Source organism: Mauremys reevesii, linkage group 1, assembly GCF_016161935.1.
Source record: "Mauremys reevesii isolate NIE-2019 linkage group 1, ASM1616193v1, whole genome shotgun sequence".
Taxonomy (NCBI): Eukaryota; Metazoa; Chordata; order Testudines; family Geoemydidae; genus Mauremys; species Mauremys reevesii.
The window spans coordinates 50208153-50229396 of record NC_052623.1 but is presented as its reverse complement, the minus strand read 5'-3'; the positions used below and the strand labels follow the sequence as shown (position 1 = coordinate 50229396).

The window sequence follows — 21244 nt, the reverse complement described above, 5'->3', positions numbered from 1 at the left end:
ATTAGACTTAAATTTTGCTTCTCATTTGGGACTGAATGTTTTCCATTCTAAGCCTTAATCAAGTGTAATTTTGAGGAGGAAACTGTATGCATTACAGGAAAGATAAGCATTTTTATGGCAGGTTAATCTTTTTAAATGGCAGCTATTTTGAAGCTTCTGAGAACTCTGGAGGGTTTGAAGTAGCCCCAGCGGAAATGCATTAGTGGGCAGAGTGATGGAGAAACAGTCAAAGTGAAACCCAGATGGAAGGCTGGAAGTAGAACCTGGATAATATCCCTTGAATTTATTTATTTTTTTTATTTATGTAGAGTCATAGGGCCAGCTCCTCAGCGGATGTAAACGCGCATAGATCCACTGGAAGCAACAGAGTTATGCTGATTTGCACCAGCTCAGGATATGACCATAATATACAAAAAAAAACCCTATCCTTGGCTCTAGGTGCCTTTACCAAAATTAAAAATTAAATCAAATAAAAAGAAAACCCAGCATCTACTCCCAACCCCCACAATAATAATAAGAACTTAAGAACATAAGAACGACCACACTGGGTCAGACCAATGATCCATCTAGCCCAGTATCCTGTCTTCCAACAGTGGCCCATGCCAGGTGCCCCTAGGATGACCAGATGTCCCGATTGTATAGGGACAGTCCCAGTTTTTTGGGATTGTTTCTTATATAGACTCCTATTACCCCCCACCCCCATCCCAATTTTTTCACATTTGCTGTCTGGTCACCCTAGGTGCCCCAGAGGGAATGAACAGATCAGGTAATCATCAAGTGATCCATCTCCTCTCGCTCATTCCCTTCTGGCAAACAGATACTAGGGACGCCATTCCTGCCCATTCTGGCTAATAGCCCTTGATGGACCTAGCCTCCATGAACTTATCTAGTTCTTTTTTGAACCCTGTCAGTGTCTTGGCCTTCACAACTTCCTCTGGCAAGGAGTTCCACAGATTAACTGTGCTTTGTGTGAAGAAATACTTCCTTTTGTTTGTTTTAAGCTGTTGCCTGTTAATTTCATTTGGTGGCCCCTCGTTCTTGTGCTATGAGAAGGAGTAATTAACACTTCTTTATTTACTTTCTCCACACCAGTCATGAATTTATAGACCTCTATCATATCCCCCCTTAGTCGTCCTTTTCCAAACTGAAAAGTCCTGGTCTTATTAATCTCTCCTCATATGAAAGTTGTTCCATACCACTAATCATTTTTGTTGCCCTTTTTGTACCTTTTCTAATTCCAATATATCTTTTTTGAGATGGAACGACCAGATCTGCACCCAGTATTCAGGATGTGGGTGTACCATGGATTTATAGAGCAGCAATATGATACTTTCTGTCTTCTTATCTATCCCTTTCCTAATGATTCCCAACATTCTGTTCGATTTTTTGACTGCCGCTGCACATTGAGTGGATGTTTTCAAAGAACTATCCACAATGACTCCAAGATCTCTTTCTTGAGTGGTAACAGCTAATTTAGACCCCATCATTTTGTATGTATAGTTGGGATTATGTTTTCCAAGGTGCATTACTTTACACTGATCAACATTGAATTTCATCAGCCATTTTGTTGCCTAGTCACCCAGTTTAGTGAGATCACTTTGTAACTCTTCGCAGTCTGCTTTGGACTCTATCTATCTATCTATCTATCTATCTATCTATCTATCTATCTATCTATCTATCTATCTATCTATCTAATGTATAATGTATGTAGATGTATATATCATCATGTATAATAATATAGTGAAAATCAAGCCCAGCAATACTCTCCTCTCTAGCACAAACATCAGCCACCTCTCATGATTTGGCCTCCCCAAAGCCCTGTGCAAGTTGTAACAATCATAACTGGACCTCATTTCTTTTTAGTTGTACAGAAGAAATCACAGAAGGGATTTGGAGTGACACACATGAGAGGAAAACTTTTGGGTCCTGGCATTCCAGCAGCATTTTAGATATACAGGATACAGTGATAGGCTTTTCCGTTGAGTGCTGTGCAAACAATTCTGTTGGCTCATCCTGTGCGAAGAGATTCATTAACCAACAAGGTACTGTACCACTACTGAGACAGTGCAGGCCATCTCAAGTTATTAAAAGACTACAAAGAGAAAACTATGTCATCATCTGTATTGTTGGTTCATATTTGAATATTCTTTGCAAATAAAATATAGGATTCCACACAGACTGTGAGTGGAATTGTGGGTAAAATTTGTGTCTCTCCTGGCATGATATTTTTCTTAAGTTCAGTGATATGGTGTTTGGGACCAGATCTAGCAGTCCCAAAGCAGATTATTCTTCCATTAAAGTCAGCTGCAGAATCACACCCTGTGAATCTAGAGGCCTGCTTTTTATTCCTATGAGTAAGCTATACCTGGAAATTAAGTTACAAATTGATGTGCAGCCCCTTTTGCTTATGGAAATATATGAGATCCTCCTTTTATGTTTGATTGCAAAGAAGCAGCAATGTGGCTATCAGGTCATGTTCTGTTTGAATGTCTTGAGACTAAAGATTTACAGCCCATAGATATTGCATGAGGAAAAATATCTGAGCTACAGAAAATAACATGCAGTATTATTTAGAAAGAGGGCAAATATGTAATTTATTCAGTTTGAACATAAAGATTTCCTTTGTCTTGAAAAGACAAGATGTTGTCTTAATTCAGTAAATGCGTTGACCACAAGTGATAGATATTACCCGGTACCATTTCACATACACACTATATAGTGTCATAAAGGATATTAAAGTTGCTCAGTTTTGACCTTCAGAAGACATGTTGCAGATATAGTAAAAAAGGAAGTAGACAGAGAAGAAAGAGTAGAAGGTAGCAGTCAGCCTGCTTTTGTGAGAGAAAGTCACACACTTTCACCTTGAGTGTCTTAAAATCATAAAAATATAACAAGGAAAAGGCAGGGAATTCCAATTTTACTACCATTAGTTATTGAGTCATTTTAATTTGTCTTTCTGACACCCAGCCTGGTAGTGATGTACACTGATTAGTGGTGTACATAGACTGGAATGTCTATGAGAACATGTGTAGAATATATTTAAGTATTATGAATCCAGTCATCTAATGTCTAATATTTTGAATTTAATGAGCAATGAATTTTTGTAAGCATGTGTCAAACATAATTAGTTTACACTGGAGTAAACTGTGTGGATGGCACACACTGTATGCTGGTGTTAATTTTCTGAATGGGCAAGGATGTATTTATCTGTATGATGAAAAAGTTAGACCTGGTAATTTTGGCATTATGGTGTTAACTAGGCAATAGCAGAGCAATACTCTAAGCAGGTTTGATGTAATTGGTCCTCAGTTAACTGGTGACTCTTTATATTATATCTGCATTGAGGCAGGGGTTATGCAGTTAACCTTGGATGACTTTTTATTTGTTTGGCTGCTTGTCTTTAGATTCCCTGGGATCTGGGCAACATGCCATAACGGCATCTGGTTGAACAATGATGTCAAAGGGGTTAAAGAGTCATATAACATTCACTTTTTGAATGAAAATAAGTTTCAGACTTACCCAGTTTATAAGTATTGCCCATCTTGTTTTGTTATGAATACAACTCATTCACAGCACTAATTGAAGCCCTGACCCAAAGACATTTGAAGTCAATGGGGTTACTTCCATTAAACACCTCTTCCCGCAGTAGAATCAACAAGAGGAGGCTAAGAGGAGGAAATATTTATGACAAGGGGTTCCTGTCTGTTCATTCCACTTTGGGCTGTCAGTCTGTCCCATGTGGAATGGATCATGGTGCCGACCAGGGACCTCAAGCAGATCAGGTGCATCTATGTGGAGATCTTTTGCCTTCACTCTGGCTCCATGTCCCCTTTGCTATCTGGCAGCATAGCTACATTACCAGGGACTCCCCAGGCTTCAGCTGTCCCTGGAGCCTCATTAAAGGTATCTTCCCATCACAGACATGATAAGCTCTGTGGTGTAAAGGGGAAACAACGTGTATTCTCCCAGCTCCACCCTCACCCAAATCTGGGTCACCCAGACCCTGCCCTTCCCTCTGCATAAATCTTTGCATCTTGGATCACCTCTACTCCAGAGGCAACTTCATATGAGAGTTGGTTGATCCACATACAGAGGATCTTACTCATGTACTGAGGTTTGAAGGGCATGATCTGGTTCCCTGAGAGATGTTGACCACCTGTAATTCCCACTGGCAATTCTCAGAGTCAGGCCAAAGGGAATGGAAAATAGTGGAGATAATACAAACAGGACAGATTTGACTCTGTTCCTCGTAACCTAACATTATATTCCAGTTCTGATTCATTGTTTAGTAACATATATCTTTTTAAATTACAGGAGCTGTTTTTTCCCTCCAAGATAATGTTTCATTCTATGCAACCACTGGATTTTGCCTTCCAGTTATAGCTGTTTTGCTTATATTTATTTTTCATAAATACAAAAAGGTAAAAGCAAAAAACTTAAATGAATGCTGTCCACTCCCCTCTCTTAGAAATCTATTTCTCTGTTGGACTAATACAATTTTTCCATTTCTGAAGCAATTTAGATATGAAAGCCAAATGCAAATGATACAGATAGTTGGTCCTTCAGATAATGAGTACATCTACATTGATTTCAGTGAATTTGAATATGATCTCAAATGGGAGTTTCCAAGAGAAAATCTGGAATTTGGTGAGCAATCTGCTATGTAAACCATGAAGTCATCGTATTAGTTTGCATTGCACTAAACTAGAAATCACCTTAACTCATTTTGTCTTGTAGGGCAGGCACTTGGCTCTGGTGCCTTTGGAAAAGTGGTGAATGCGACAGCTTATGGAATTAGTAAAACAGGAGTTTCAGTCCAAGTTGCAGTCAAAATGCTAAAAGGTACAGTAAATCACAGAAAGATACTGCTCTCACAAGCAGTGATTTATCGTTTGTGTTTTAAGGTAGAAACAGCACCAGAAGCCCCTCTAAATCAATTCCCTTAGCAATTGCACCTCACAGTCCTTTTTATACTTTAATACTTACTTAGCTCTAAAAAAGTTGTTCCTTTTGCATATTCTTATTGCTGCATTTTGTAGTTTATTCCATGTATTAACTAAATTCTAGAGTGTGTCTCTAAGGCACAACCAATAGTATGGGAAAGGATAGAACTCTGACACTCCTGGGGGGCACAGGGAGGCATTGCCCCTCAAGGGAAGGACTCCTGGGCCTCCCACATGGCAGAGGTTGCATACCTGCTACAGCATCTTTTAATGGGATACATCCTTCTCTTCCCAGTGTAAGCCCGGCCAGCTCTGGTGAGTTGGACATGGGGATTTGGAGGGAGCCTAGCTAACAGCTCTGTTGTGGACTTGCTACTTATGGATGCTGTCTTAGTCCACATTACCCAGCTGGGTCTTGTCTTCCCTGCTTTGCAGGCCATTTAGTTTCTCAGCTGTTCCACAGCTGGAAAGAACTTGCCCCATCAAACCATTGGGATGTGGTGAGGTCCCTCCTGCCTCCTGTGATATGGTCACCCAGTACCCCAACTGCCATATATGGCATTCAGAGGTGGAAATATGGACTCCATCCAGAAGAGAAGGCAGGGCTTAACAGTCATGTAGTGTCAGCCCTGAGAGGGCTTCCCACAAGGCCAGTCCTAAGAGGGTTTCCCACCTCCGGATTCTAGAAGGACTCTCCCGTTGGAGAAACCAGCTCTGCCATGCAATTCGGCCCCCTTCATGCTGTGGTAGGGCAAAGTTTTAACTCTAGTAACTTTTTTAAAGTTCTTTCTATATTTGATTGATATAGAGAGAGTGCTTCCTGTTCATGAGGTAAAGTGACATTATTTTGGGCTAAATGAACTCTGATGCAAAGGAGATGTTCATTAGCACAGGGTACCATTTTTACTGAGGGAACAGAAAAGACCTTCATTTTGTTGTTACACGGAAATATACTTTCCATTTTCTCACCCTTACTCTCTGATTGGCTACTATGGATTCCTCATCTCCATGGACTACTGCCTTCAGAACAGACATGACTGCCTCAGTTTCTTACCCATCCAATACTTCCCCCTCTCTTGCATAATGAGGAGTTATTAGTTATTAGTTCCTCTCTCTCCAACTACGAGTAATTAAATTAATAAAGTAAATTGTATTTATTAACTAGATTTAGATGAGGTGAGTTTGCATAATGATTCTACATTTATTGAAAAACAGGTATAAAGTCATTATTGAAATGATTGTACACTAATTGGCTAACGGCCTTTATTAGCCAATTGGAATACAATTATTTGTATACTTTATGGTGGATGAGAAATCATGAACATAGACTCCCTCAGCCAATCAGAATGCAGGGAATTGCATAAATGAGAAATAAGTTATGAGTCAGTAGTTGTACTGCTTCTCCATATTATGACTGAGACAATTCCATATAATTTTAAGTTGGAAGCTATGGTTTCCCTCAAAATTGCATTATTCAGTTTTGAATCAGGAGAGACAATAGAGAAAAATTATGGGCCAAATTCTGCTCCCAGTTACAACTGTTTAAATGCAAAGTAGCCCTACTGAACACGGTTCAATTTTATAGCAATATAAACTTAAAAAGGAATTTGGTTCTATATCTGTCTCCCTGTCTCATATTTAAAGCAAATTCTGGCTACTTGTCAGAATCTGCCAACCGTTCTTTATTTTGTCATTTTCATAATATCTGTTTTTCAAGACCACAAAATCATCTCACAAAGCTTGTAGCTGGAATACAAACACACAAAGAGAGAGAGAGAGAGAGAGAGAGAGAGAGAGAGAGAGAGTTCCAGCTGTGATATATAGCAGATAGAATATCTATTTATCTTAAAGTATTACTCTTTAGAACAATTTTCTACACAGTCACAGCTTTATATCAATGGGATTAATGTAAACAGAAAGCTTTGCATGCCGCACAGAACCTAAACTTTTTAGGTTTCAAACTCTAGCCTGTAAATATTTTTCTAAGTTTGTATTGCTGTTGTATTTACAGAAAAATCTGACCCTTCTGAAGAAGATGCTCTAATGTCAGAGCTCAAAATGATGACTCATATTGGAAGCCATGAAAACATTGTGAATCTGTTAGGGGCTTGCACCACATCAGGTAATAAACACCACATTGAAATATACTAACCTAAATCAATGTAAAGAAGACTTCTGAATGGAATATGAATACCTCAAAAATTGGTCATTAGCAGCAATATGAAACATCTGTGAATCCTGATAAATCCCAAATACCATGGTTTGTTTGTTTTTCCAATGTTGTGCTATGCAGTAGCCCAGATGCAGAAAATAAAGTGAGGGTAAAATGAAAGAGAATCTAAGGGCTTGTCTGCATGGAAAAATGGTACTACTTTAACTATACTAGTATAGTTGGTATAATTAAAATAGCACAGCCCACCTGCTGTGGATGCAGTTATACTGGAACAGTTAATTCCTGTGAGGAAAGGGGAATAAGGAATACTGGCATAAGGCACCTTTATATCAATATAACGGTGTCCACACTGGGGGTTGTACCTATTTATTTTTTGCAGTAGAAAATCACCAAAATAGTTACAATGATACAAAAACTGTTTGAAGACCAATACTAAGGGATAAAGAAGACTAGAAAGCCTGATGGATTGGCAGGAAAGGAAGTGGAGACGGGTTAAAAAATGAAATGAAAATAGGAGAGTGGAATGAAGAATGAGGAGTGAGTGAAGCAGAGAAGGGAAGAGAAAGAAAAAGTAAAGAAGGGAGTGAAGAGAAGAATAGAGAGAGGGTGGAAAAAAAATAAGAGGGGAAAGATTGTGGATTACTGTTATTCATTGTTTGTATTGTGGTGGTGCCCAAGAGCTCCAGTCATAGACCAGGACCCCATTGTGCTTAGCTATTGTACAAACACAGAATAAAAAGATGAGCCCTGCCCCCAGGTAGCTTACAATTTAAGTAATGTAGTTGTACTAGTGAACAGAGAGAGTATAAGGAAGCTATATAGTGTGAGCAGGGCCTGGCGTTTGTATTTGTAATTGATTTGTTACATTTATCATTCTCAAAAATAGGGAAGATTTGAGCCATAGGTATTATTTTAAGGCAGAAATAATAATAACAATGAAATCTAATTTTCCCAGCTCATAGGAACAATAATTCTGTCATGAAAAGAAAAGGAGGGCAGTTAAATAGATCATTGTGACTAGCTTCGCGGCTAAGCCTGGGGGGATAAGGGGGATTCAGAGCCTGAGCTCCAGCCCAAGCTACGACTTCAAAGTGCTGTCTACACAGTTATTTTTAGAGCAAGCCCTGCTAGCCCAGGTCTGTCAGCCCAGGTCAAGAGCCTTGCTCCCAAGTGCTGTGTAAATATACTCAAAATGCCCCACCAATGACTATGCCCACATATGGCGGCACCTTTGTTCTAGATTGTCTTAGAACAGAGTTGATTGCTAGAGTGTATGAACAAAATAATAAAACACTATGAATGAAAGTGGCTTAAATCAAACAATAGTAACTCAGTTTGCCATAACAAAAAATACTGTTAAGCAGGGCCCCAACCGTAATGACAGCATGTGGGTAAAGCAATATGAAAAGCTGCCGATTAGAAGGGCTTTTCTCTCCAGCAAGCAGTTTGAAGGAGGAGTATATATGTCCGAAGTCCCAGGAAGTCTCTCACACTCTCAGAGGAAGGGGTCTGGGCTTTAGGGGAAAACCACATTCTTTGCCACACACCCCCCCCAAAAGCCATTATGTCATTTCCCAAAAGCAATTGGACTCTACCTCATCTTTTGTGCCTACTCCATCTAGTGTGGATGATAAGCTACATCTTCATGGATAGCACCTTCCAGTCCTGTACACTAAGAGCCAGATTTTTAAAGGTGCCTAAAACTCATCGATGCCTAAAACTGAGGTGCCTAAAACTCATTTATTTCAATGGGTGTTAGGTGCCTACGTGCTGTTGAAAATCCCACTAGGTGCCTAAATACCTTTACAAATCTGGCCTTTAGTCACTAGTGCTAGTGCTCCTCTGGTAACATTTCTGGGAGGGATCTTTATTCCCCTTTAGTGATCCCCAATCCACCTTTGATGATACACATTTGGCAATGTCAGCCAGGCAAATTTTCTGAGATGTTTGCCTCATATTCATCAGTACCAGTTATTTATATGGAAACTGTGAAAGGTTCAGACATTTAATATAGGGAGAAAATAAGGGTTCCCTAGGGCTTCACCAGGGAGGCACTCCTTCCCCCCAGAAAGTTTGCTTCAGTACATCCAGTACCCAGACAGTAATAGATATTCATTCCATAAACTATCTCAGGACCAGTTTACTTGATTTTTGAATACTGTTGCTATGGTGACCTGCTGAACTACTTAAGGAACAAAAGAGAAATATTTCACCGGACATGGACAGATATCTTCAAACAGCACAATTTCAGCTTTTACCACAATTTCCATTTGGATCGAAACTCCAGGTAAAATGTTCAGTAACAGTTTGAACTATAAGTAACCTGTTATCAGTCAAGCGCTTGCACTGATGCAACTCCATGCAAGCACAGGTCCCGGAACTCTTTGCAAAGAAAACTGCTGTAAATTGGCATAATTCCTTTGAAGAGCTGAGGATTGGGGCCAGTATGTAAATAAACAAATCTAGCTTAAGGAGTGAATTGAGGAGTGTCCTTTAACAAAGAACACCATTGAATTCTAGGCTCATCACACTCCAATCTTTGGTTCTCTGCAGGAAGAAACCCACTGGGAATTGGCTAAAAAAATGGTCCTATTTTTGCTGCAGTTCTTCCGATTGCACTGCAAGCATCATGAAACCCCTTCTGTGGATTTTGGCATTTTAAAGGGCCATGCTAGATGTATAATAAGTAATAATTCAGTGCCAAAGGTTGTAATGGCAGCAACTGATGCCCTTTTCATTACAAAACAGTTCACATTTTAGATTATTATTTATTTGAAATATGCAACTTTTTTAAATATGCCCCCTACTCCAGACAGGGGACAACATTAAAAAATGGATCATATATTTCATTGTGTAGAATGGATGACTTTGGAGGAATGCAACTAAGGCAAGACTCAGATTTGACCTCTGGATCAAATGGGATTACATTATATTCGGAGGAAGGTGAGAAATTAAGCATTTTCTTCTGAGTAACAATTGTAAAAAACAAATTTGCTTAGTTTGTATTAGAGACCTGTATAGAAATAGAGAGAAATTAATAGATCTAGATTATAGCAAAAATGTAGGGACAGATTATTTATTTATTTGTTTATTTATTTATTTATTTGGAGTGGGAACAGCAATTCCATACATGATTGGAAAGACGGAAACATTTTGATGGCAGATTGATTTTTTTTAAAGGCCTGTTTCAGAGATTTGGAATATTGGAATTTGGCCTCATGAATGTGAGAAAGTTGCATGGGTTTAACTAAAGGTGTGAAAACTGACTTAGAAACATAGAATCAGAGAATATCAGGGTTGGAAGGGACCTCAGGAGGTCATCTAGTCCAACCCCCAGCTCAAAGCAGGACCAACCCCAACTAAATCATCCCAGCCAGGGCTTTGTCAAGCCAGGCCTCAAAAACCTCTAAGGATGAAGATTCCACCACCTCCCTAGGTAACCCATTCCAGTGCTTCATCACCCTCCTAGTGAAATAGTGTTTCCTAATATCCAACCTAAACCTCCCCCACTGCAACTTGATACCATTGCTCCTTGTTCTGTCATCTGCTACCACTGAGAACAGCCTAGCTCCATCCTCCTTGGAACCCCCCTTCAGGTAGTTGAAGGCTGCTATCAAATCTCCCCTCATTCTGCTCTTCTGCAGACTAAATAACCCCAGTTCCCTCAGCTTCTCCTCGTAAGTCATGTGTCCCAGCCTCCTAATAATTTTCATTGCCCTCCGCTGGACTCTTTCCAATTTGTCCACATCCCTTGTCATGGGGGGGCCAAAACTGGATGCAGTACTCCAGATGTGGCCTCACCAGCGCCGAATAGAGGGGAATAATCGCTTCCCTTGATCTGCTGCCAATGCTCCTACTAATACAGCGCAATATGCCATTGGCCTTCTTGGCAACGGGGGCACACTGCTGACTCCTATCCAGCTTCTCGTCCACTGTAATCCCCAGGTCCTTTTCTGCAGGAAACTTACATAAACTGCTGAAAAAGACTGGGTTGCCACCCTTATTTGAGTTCATTTTTAAATTGATTAGGAATCAGTTTAAACTAATCAGAAGTAAGCCACACTTTAACCAAAAGAAGAGAGTCCACCCAGGGTATTGCACTGGCTTAACTAAATTGGTTAAAAAATTTACTTAAGTTAATTGAGTGCAGCCTTCTCCTATAGACAAGGCCTGTAGTTCCAGCGGAGATGGACTAGTTGGTAGAGAACAGGTAAGATGGTTATAGATGTAAGAAAAATGCATCTTATCATATAAGCTGCACAGCTATCACATCAGTATCACCTCTATAAGTGTAAGTGTGTGTGTGCATATGTGCATGAGAAAGAGGATCTCATAACTTTGCCAATAACAATAAAAGTAAAGTCACAAATTGTATTTTACGTTTATTAGTTTAGTTATAGTTTTGACTGAAACCTTAGCTCTTGATCTGCTCTTATCGAAGTCAAGAGGAATTTGCTAGTATAACGACTAAGCCAATGTTTAGTAAGGATCTCAGGATTTTGCTTGCAATTATTTTATGTATTTATTAGCAGTAATAGAAATAATAACAATAAAAGTGGTACTGGACTTTGAAGACATCTACTCTTGACACCTTCCCCTTATCTGTGTGAGAAGAATAAGTGCACAATGCACTGATTATGCTTCTTGATACTGTATCAGACAAGCCAATTGTAATGATTTATTGAGATAAATGGAGAAAGGGATTAAGCTACAGAAACTTTCGGTACGTCCAGACTACCCACCATATCGGCGGGTAGCGATCAATTTTTCGGGGATCGATATATTGTGTCTCATCTAGACAAGATATATCGATCCCCGAACGCGCTCTCGTCGACTCCGGAACTCCACCGGAGCGAGCGGCGGTAGCGGAGTCAACACGGGGAGTCGCGGACGTCGATCCCACGCCGTGAGGACCCGAGGTAAATTGATCTAAGATACTTCAACTTCAGCTACACTATTCACGTAGCTGAAGTTGCGTATCTTAGATCGATACCCACCCCCGCAGTGTAGACCAGCCCTTTGCTTTACTTTACTTCTGAATGAGTGTGTCCACCCAGAGGTTTAGTGCACTTGAACTCCTGCAATTCAGCTTCACACCTTCAGTTAATTCATCTTCACTTTCCCGAGTGTCCCCAGGTACTCACAAGCCCAAGGTCTGCTTATGTTTTACAGAAGAAATTAAATATATCAATAGAAGGGTGTATGAAGAGGAAGACTTCAATATGCTCACCTTTGAAGATCTTCTCTGCTTCTCATATCAAGTTGCCAAAGGAATGGAGTTTCTTGAATCAAAATTGGTATGTTTAACCTGTGAACAATGTTTAGAGTGTAAAGAATAGAAAGATAGATCAAATTAGCAGCAGGCTGTCTGAAATAGAAAACTGTGAAGTGACAGGTTTAAACCATATCTTTATTACAGATTTTAAAATAACCAAAATAAAATACTCCTAGACTGTGCCTTAAGGCTTGACTGTGTGTGAGCCAGGTCTGATGCATATGCGACCAGAGGGAGATTACTGTTTTGTTGGGCCATGGACCAGAGCAAGTGGGGGCCCCTCCACACCACTTTTGCCTGCAGTCTCCTCAGCCCTCCTTCCCAGCACTCTTGCCAGGGAGTGGGGTGAGGGTGTGGGGCACAAGGGGCACCCATTTTTCAGGCTGGGGACCTTGGGCACGGGCCCCATAGTCCTGTACATTAATCGGCCACTGATCTCCAATAAGATTAAGTAGAGTTTAAAGGGCTATGTCCTCCTTTCTAAGGAAGATTGGAAATGCCTCATTCTTCTGTCACAGGGCAGAGTTTGCCTTAGTGGAAGGGGTCGGGGTTCAGCTTCTTAAACCCATGGGTTCTTGGTGAGCCATACAGATATCCTGGGAGATCTGCTGGAGCAATAAGGACCTTTGTGCTGAGGACCTAAGCCTGCTCATTGTTCCCCAGCTGCTAGGGCACCTTGAGGACGTCAGCCCAATCACTTCTATAGAAGCCATGTTGCTTGAGGTTCCCTGATTACTTCTGACTATAAAACCAAACCTTAGGATGTGTCTGTGTCTCCACAGCATAGAGAATGAACCTATCCATATTACTACAGATTGGGTCTGTGGGGAGTAGTGGATTATGCTGTGGAGAATAGCTAGCTTCCAACCCCCATCCCTTACCACAGTCTCCTCTCCCACTCCCAACCCAGATATACAGGCTTCAATTCCTTCTGCTTGCAGAAGTGAAGAGGGGGGTGGTGGGCTCTAGCTGTCAAACAGAAAACATCTGTGGCTCAAGCTATGTATTAGCATTCTGGTGCCCTTTGGAGGTTTAGCTTTATCCAGTGTATAATCAAACTGTATTTCTGCTGTTGTTTTTTTCCCCTCTGAAATGATAGTTGCTGGGGAGAGAATTAAATAAGCCACTCACCTCTCTAATCTCAGCCTTCTCCCATTCCTCATAATAAACAGGTAATATTATTCCATAAACAACTAGTAACTATGACTTTAGTTCTGACATCTTGTTTTCCATTGTACATATTAACATTGTAAAGCCAAGCTATTTCACTTTTCCATTAATGCAGGTAAAGTTGTTTGAGCAGGGAAAGGTGCAAGATTTTGCCGATGAAACCAAGAACAATGAATAACAACTTCCATCTGTTGTAAAACAATGCACAACCCTAACCCATTCTTTCTTTACAGTGCATTCACAGAGACCTGGCTGCCAGGAATGTATTAGTGACCTGTGGAAAAGTAGTGAAAATATGTGACTTTGGTCTAGCTAGAGATATAATGAATGACTCTAACTACGTCATCAGAGGCAACGTAAGCTCACGCCTACTTTACATTTTTCACATAATTGTAAAAACTATAAGGAACTGTTGAGCTGATAAATGCATATACAGTGGGATAGTTATACTAGCTGGTAGTTATACATGTAGCTGGACATACAGGAGAGTAACCTCACTGTGTCACTGAAAAAGTTTTCTTGCCTTGGCAAATGAAAATAGTAGATTTGGTATTAGCCTAATCAGATTTGGGCTGGACCCTGCAAATGTTTGTATAGTAATTTAAACATTAGTTAACTTAAGAATACAACACTGTGGGCCAGATCCTCGGCTAGTGCAAAGCAGAATAGCTCCAGGGAAGTCACTGTATTTAAGTCAATATGGCATAACCAGCACTTTATAAAAGCCACTCAGTTTCATATACTACAGAAGAAGGGTGAGGGAAGCAAGATCTTAGAAAAGAATGCAGGCTGAGTCATCGTTGATTTCAACATGAGCTCCAGAGTTGGAATTTTTTGGTGTGTGTGTGTTGGGGGAGGGGGAATAATTAGAGCTTGCTCTGTTAATGAATGTATTATTTTAGACTAATGTAAAGGCTTGGGGAGGCTTTTGAGGACAGGGATGAGTAAGGATAGAAAACAAAAGTTCTGTGGCCACACTTAAGAAGTCGTTGGGACACCCAGGGTGTTTCCTTTGATCTGTGAGAGAATGAGGACTTGGATGAGGTTTCCCAGGTGTGACAAAGTGGGGTTTTATTCATCTTGTTAGGTTGCATGTGAGTCTTACTGTCCTATACTAAGCCTGTGTGTACCTCCATTTCCCTGTGCACTGCACCAATATTTCGGTGGTGGGAATTAGATGTGTGATTTTTGCTGAGGACCTCAGGGCAGGTGAGGCTGCCCAGCGGTCTGTACCTATGCTATGGTGGTGCCTTCGTAACCTGAGACCCAGGAGGAGTGTGTGACCAGGTGACACCTTTTACCCTGGAAGTGAGACAAAGAGGAGGAGGAGGGGCAAGGGGTGTGTTGGAGGTCCGATGCCTGAAAGTGGGCAGTCTGCTTGGGGGACTGGAAGAGGGGGAGGCCAGGCCATCTGGCCCAGGACTCCCCAAGATGGACTTGGTTGAAAGTCACTGATTTCTGTGATAGCAAGTTCTGTTCTACACTGTGTTCCTGTCAACTAATAAACCGTTCTGTTCTTCAAGCTGGCTGAGAGTCACTACTGATTGCAGGAGTTGGAGTGCAGGGCTCTCTGGCTTCCCCAGGAGCCTCGCCTGGGGGACTTGTTGCGGGAAGCACACAGGGAGGAAAGGGATGCTGAATGCTCCGAGGTCAGATCCAGGAAAGTTGAAGCTGTGTAAGCTTCTTGCCCTGGTGACAATATGTTCAGAGAGCGAAGGCATGCTGCACCAGAGTCCTGACTGGCTTTGTATGGAGTATTCCAGGTGACTCCAGGCATGGATGATGCCAAGCGAACCACTCACAGAACTTTGTTGATCAGCTCTTTATTGATATAAAGCTAGATTGTAACCTTATAACCTGCCCTAAGAGAAGGGCAGCACACAGCTGCACTAGCCCAGGAGCAGGCCAGAGAACAAACTGTGTCAGAGACTCACAGCTCCTCTCCTGATTCCCCATTGCTCTGGGGCTGGAGCAAGTTACTTCACCCCAGACCACATGTGTGCCCCGCTGGCTACTCAGGTCAGTGAGTAGGCTGTCAAACCAGAGCTCCTCCCACTTCCTGTCTTCTCCACTCCCCATCCCTGTCAGCTTGCTCATAGTGAGTAGCCCCATCTCTCCTCCTCATAGCCAGTATCATATTCTAAGCAAGATCAAGAAGAGGAATAAGAGGGGTCCTTAATCTCCTGCATAGCAAAGTAAGGACTCTGACAATGTAGCCCATGGAAGACAAACAATCTTAGAACCTGTCAGACAGTAACCTCACCTACAGCTCGATGAGCTGTTTGCAGAAGCTATTTAAAATGAGTCTATTTTTCTGTCTGCAATCACACTTTGATTGTACGTCAGCAGTGAATGCTCTAAGAAGTTGGCTATACTGTGTGTAGAAAATACTAATCAAGCTCCTTTTCTGTCTCTTTGTACAGGCTCGGTTACCAGTCAAATGGATGGCTCCTGAAAGCTTATTTGACAGGATATACACAATTAAGAGTGATGTCTGGTCTTATGGAATATTACTGTGGGAAATATTCTCTCTCGGTATGTTCTATATCACAACAGAAGAGCACCACTTTTCCCTAGCCTCCTGTATGCTAATACTTTCACAATATTTCTCATAGGTGTGAATCCTTACCCTGGAATTCAGGTTGATTCAAACTTCTACAAACTCATTCAAAGTGGATTTAAAATGGATCAGCCATTTTATGCTACAGAAGAAATGTAAGTGTAAATTCTGGATACTGCATAGGGATTAATTAATTGTTAATCAAGTAATTATTTTTCCTAATGCTATCTTTATATTTATTCCACTCGTTTTCCCTCTACCCTGCCTAAGAGATATTCCAGGCAAAATCACATCTTTCTCTAAGGCTGGTGAAGGATATTTGTTAATGTAGCTTTTGTCTAGAAGCAGAAATGATTATCGTGTCATGATCAGCAATGAATGTATTTGTTTGAGCAACAAAGAATCCTGTGGCACCTTATAGACTAACAGACGTTTTGCAGCATGAGCTTTCGTGGGTGAATACCCACTTCTTCAGATGCAAGTGGTGGAAATTTCTGGTATTTGTTTGAAAAGACCAGTTTAATACCTGTTTTCAATTGGTCCTTACATTCTCAGAAAACTTCCTCTTGGGTTGGTATTTCAGAATCTTCAGCTCCATTCATGCAGGAGGGTTTATTTTCTATAGCAAGGGTTACACAAAATCCATTGTAGATACTAAATAAAGCTCTCATGAACTTTCTCTTCTTTTTTTACTGAACCCAGCCATGTCCAATTCAATTCCAGGGATATATCAGTGCCTTTAGAAGAGGCGAGTGATAACACAAAAGGGGTTGGGTGGGAGCAGGAGACAGGATATGCAGGGGCATTGTAACTCTTGTGCTTCTCAGTATGGACATTACAATCAACATGGAGTCTGATGTGGATATTCAAATTCTATGGAGGTTACACCCTGCAAACACCTGTGACTGTGTGCTCTGCCAAAGGGGAGGAGTCCTAGGGGACAAAAATGGAGAGAGGGGAGAAGGCAGAGGGCTGCAAGACATTGAGCATGAACAAAAGAGAAGGATTTTGGTTTCTCTGGGTTCCCCATTGCAGACCTTTTGACATTTACCAGGACAGCCTGTAGACATGCTGATATCCATAAGGCCAGGTACACATATTGCAAAGCTATGGGCATTGCAGTGTCTTCAGGCTCTGCCTGTAGATAGGGTAATGCCTGGGAAGTTGCACATATACATTACAATGTTTATGAGTCCAGCAGGGATTTCTGTGGAACTTATAAACCCCACAAGCATTTATGTTGACCGTATAAATTCTCAAGGGACTTCTGCAGAGATTATAAACATTGCATGGACTCCTGTGAAGACTCTGTGTGGACTTCATATAAATTCCACAAAGACTTTTGCAGGATTATGCTCCATAAAGATCCCTATGGAGATTATATGACTATGACGTTCACTTAAAGTGGGGGCAGGATCAGCCCCATAGACACAGTCTGCCATTTCTTAGGAGGGAAATGTTCTCCTACTAGTCTCAATGTGGAGGGTAGACCTGTTGAATCATGTTAACATTGCTAAGATCTCACATGATAAGTGATATGTAACGTGATAAGTAACTGCCAACCCCCGGTGAAATCCTGGCCCCTGTGAAGTCCACCAGGAGATTTGACATTGACTTCAAGGGGTGAACTACAGAGTTTAATGTATTCACTCTCATTCTTTTTATTTATCTTTCTGAACAAATAAATCAAACCTGAATTCTTTATCAATATCTTTCTGATACTCCATAATACAGTCTGTTGATCTTTGACATTTCTGTAATGCAGTTACCATAGTATTTAACCATTGATACATTTTCTTTGGAAACTGTCACATATTTCTTCTTTTGTTCCTGCAGATACTTTGTAATGCAGTCCTGTTGGGCTCTGGACTCTAGAAAAAGACCTTCCTTTTCACAGCTGCGTTCCCTTTTAGCACGGCAGCTGGCTGATGCAGAAAGAGCGGTATGCAATCATGCAAATACAAAAAATGCCCTGTTTTGCAGTTCTATATTTTAAATGTATCTTTAGAGTCCATAATAAGGTATTTGGAACTGATGGCTCCTATTGCTGACCCACTTCATTAGAAAGGATTCCCAGGGACTCCCCATCATGTCATGGAGCTGGTTTCTTCCCTTAGCTGAGCCATTCACACAGAGGACTGAGCTGAGATGGAGGAGGAATCCTTTTTGCAGAATTTGTTGTGTTGCTCTAACAAACCGCCTGCGACATAGGGACTTCCCCTTTCCTGCCTGTTTCTCCAGTCCAATGCAGGAAGGTCACTAACTGTCTCTCTGTGCCCACAGAAACTAGTTCCCCTTTTGTAAAAGCTAATGCAGCTGGCTTTGTGGTCTACTGGCAATGCTTCTGGTTGCTCTATGTGGGGATCTGAGTTGGGACATATTGCAGGGTTTGTCAGGGGCTAGGAGTTCTGTGGGTGCAACATGCTTAAGTCCTGGAGGAGGGAGAGCTTTATGTCACTCTCAAATGACCCCCTCTGCCAGTAGAACTAATGTTGACAGGGTCTGGAGGGAGCAATAGGCCACCCTCTTTAGATGGAGATATGTTATCCTAATGCTGACAAATAGGAATATGCAGGATCCTAGAGGAGCTTATTTTCCCTGCCAGAAAAGTGATCCCAGTGAAAAGATGAACTAATGCCTTTCAAAGCCATAGGTTCCCAGCTGGCTTCCTGCACTTAACAGGCCAAACAAATTTCAAGGATGGAGTGTCCTTATGCTGATTATAAATTAACCTTCCTGCTTCTGCCTTAAGCCTTCCTGCAGCAGTAGGCTGACAGTAGTCATTAATTTAACCAAAAAGGGCCCCTTCTCCTTTTGTCGCTCTCAATAGACTCATTGAGCATGCTCAGTAGAGTGCACGTACTGTCATCACTAAGGGATGAACTGTACAAAGGGGCTGGGGTTTGTATGTTGCACGTGAGCTTTTGAAGGAGGGTTTCATTGAAATCCAGAGACAATATTCCACTGTTGAACTAAAAAAGACATTTTTTGCCCTTGCATCTTTGATCAGCTGAGATATTTTTCCTCCTGGGGAAGAATTTCCCACAGGGGCTGAATGTTTATTGCTCCTATTCCACATTTTTGCTGAAAAATAGCCTGGATGCACTATCACAGTCAGAATTCAGATGGCAGCAATGTACAAAACTGTTACAGACCATCTAGCATATTTTCTGGCTGTTAATAGCAAGCCCTAAATGTGTTGTTGCTGCCCCAGTATTTTCTTGATGTTTTTGTTCTTATACATGTGACAAATGCTACTCATGTCACTTATGGCACTTCTGGAAGGTGCTCAGATTCTACAGCGATGAAGGCACTATAAGAACTTGAACGGAATGATAGATAACCAGTGTGATACTGGTTGCTAGGAAACTGTGTGCAATAGATGTATGTATGTATGTTCGTCCATCGTTTTCAAAGAAGACCTTGACATCTAGCAGGTTAACACTGCTATAGATAACACTGTTATAAATGATCATTACTAGAGATTAAACATAAAGAATTACATATAATCACTAATCCGTTTCAGTGTTCATACCATATGAATCTCCAGTGCACTCATCTTATGAGGTAATGTGTGCTACTAGGGCTGTTGCAGCAGGGATCCTCTCCCTGTGTGTGTATTGAGTGAAGTTACGGAGGAGGTGACTCAAAGGGCAACCCCCTTCTGCCTTCCACCAAAGCAGTGGGGATGTGGGGCGAGAGGTCAGTCATGACCCAGTCCCCCTCCATTGAAAGCAGGGGTCTTCGGAAGACGACTTGTGGGCTGACTTCACCCCTCCAGAGATGCAGGCAGTGCTGTGAGAGTAGATCTGGCCTCAGTTCTTCACAGGTGCCAGGGTCAAAGGTAAAGAAGAGCCAGTAATATCAAATAAATGTACACCTGGCCTGTGAGACAAGATGGGTAAGGAAATATATTTAATTCGATCAGCTTCTGTTGGTGAGAGAGACCAGCTTTCAAGCTTCTCTCTCTGATATCTTGGGATCAATATGGCTACCACAATTCTGCCTATGCTTGACATGTTTATTGAGTGCAACTATGAGGCCAAGTTCTGTCTTATTCATGTGGCCTCATTGGAAAATCTGAAGGGAAAGCATGTAGTAGGGGCTCAATCCTGCAACTCAATCCAGAGTTGAGCATTCTAGCTCTGATCCAGCAAAATACATCAGCACATGCTTAACTTTAAACATGTGACCGAGGCGGCTCTAGGCATTTTGCTGCCCCAAGCATGGCAGGCAGGCTGCCTCCGGCAGTTTGCCTGCGGAGGGTCTGCTGGTCCTCCGAAGCCGCAGGACCAGCGGACCCTCCACAGGCAAGCCACTGGAGGCAGCCTGCCTGCCGCCCTCGCGGCGCCGGCAGAGCGCCCCCCGCAGCTTGCCGCCCCAAGCACGCACTTGGCGTGCTGGGGCCTGGAGCCGCCCCTGCATGTGACTAGTCCTGTTGAAGCCAATGGGACTATTCAGGTGCTTAAAATTAATCACCTCCTGATTTCTGCATTGAGGCCAAAGTGCTCAGCACCTTGTGGGATTGAACCTTTGTTATGATGCATGGCAGATCTCCAGCCCAGGCCTAGCTCTCCTGAACAGTCATGGAGGATCTATTCTGTCTAACCTCCAAAACAAAAGTCAGGAAGGTATGTAATGGATCATAGTCATGGAGGCCAAGGACACAGTCCATGTGTTTGTGCAAGGGAATACCCAAACCCAGCTCTTACTCACAGCCCCTTGAAATATTGAATTGTATTCCTAGGTCTCTGCATTCCAGGAGACTGATTTTCTTCAAGTTACTCACGTCAATAGGACTTAAGGACATCCGTAAGCACATGCTTCAGTGTCTTGCTGAATTTGGGGCTAAATGCACCTGTTTGTCAGATGGGGACCAGATCACTTTCTCCACAGGATTTGAATTTGACCTCCTGGTTTGGAAAATGGATTTTTATCCCCCAAACAATTTAATATTATGTAAAGCAAAATGTTCAAGATGCTGGCAGCTAAGCTGCATCCGCTAAAACATGAGCACGCATCCATTTTCATGCACAAAATTCACATGTGGCTTTATTATAACTCGTCCCTTAGTAACAGCAGTAAATTAGTAAATGCAGTTGCACACATTTGGCAGGCACAAC

General features: G+C 41.7%; 1 protein-coding gene across 4 annotated transcripts in view; it reads left to right on the top strand.

Moving 5' to 3' along the window:
• Nucleotides 1–21244, top strand: part of FLT3 (fms related receptor tyrosine kinase 3) — a 74447-nt gene that overhangs the window by 51551 nt on the left and 1652 nt on the right. For 3 of the 4 annotated variants that reach the window (XM_039520455.1, XM_039520458.1, XM_039520457.1), the window contains 12 exons: nucleotides 1864–2042; nucleotides 4315–4421; nucleotides 4515–4647; nucleotides 4738–4842; nucleotides 6955–7065; nucleotides 9250–9403; nucleotides 9929–10059; nucleotides 12289–12413; nucleotides 13795–13917; nucleotides 15985–16096; nucleotides 16177–16276; nucleotides 17958–18063. In XM_039520455.1, the coding sequence (XP_039376389.1) occupies nucleotides 1864–2042; nucleotides 4315–4421; nucleotides 4515–4647; nucleotides 4738–4842; nucleotides 6955–7065; nucleotides 9250–9403; nucleotides 9929–10059; nucleotides 12289–12413; nucleotides 13795–13917; nucleotides 15985–16096; nucleotides 16177–16276; nucleotides 17958–18063 (1486 nt within the window). The remainder of the gene's footprint in view (nucleotides 1–1863; nucleotides 2043–4314; nucleotides 4422–4514; nucleotides 4648–4737; nucleotides 4843–6954; nucleotides 7066–9249; nucleotides 9404–9928; nucleotides 10060–12288; nucleotides 12414–13794; nucleotides 13918–15984; nucleotides 16097–16176; nucleotides 16277–17957; nucleotides 18064–21244) is intronic. The other variant, XM_039520456.1, reaches the window with a different exon arrangement.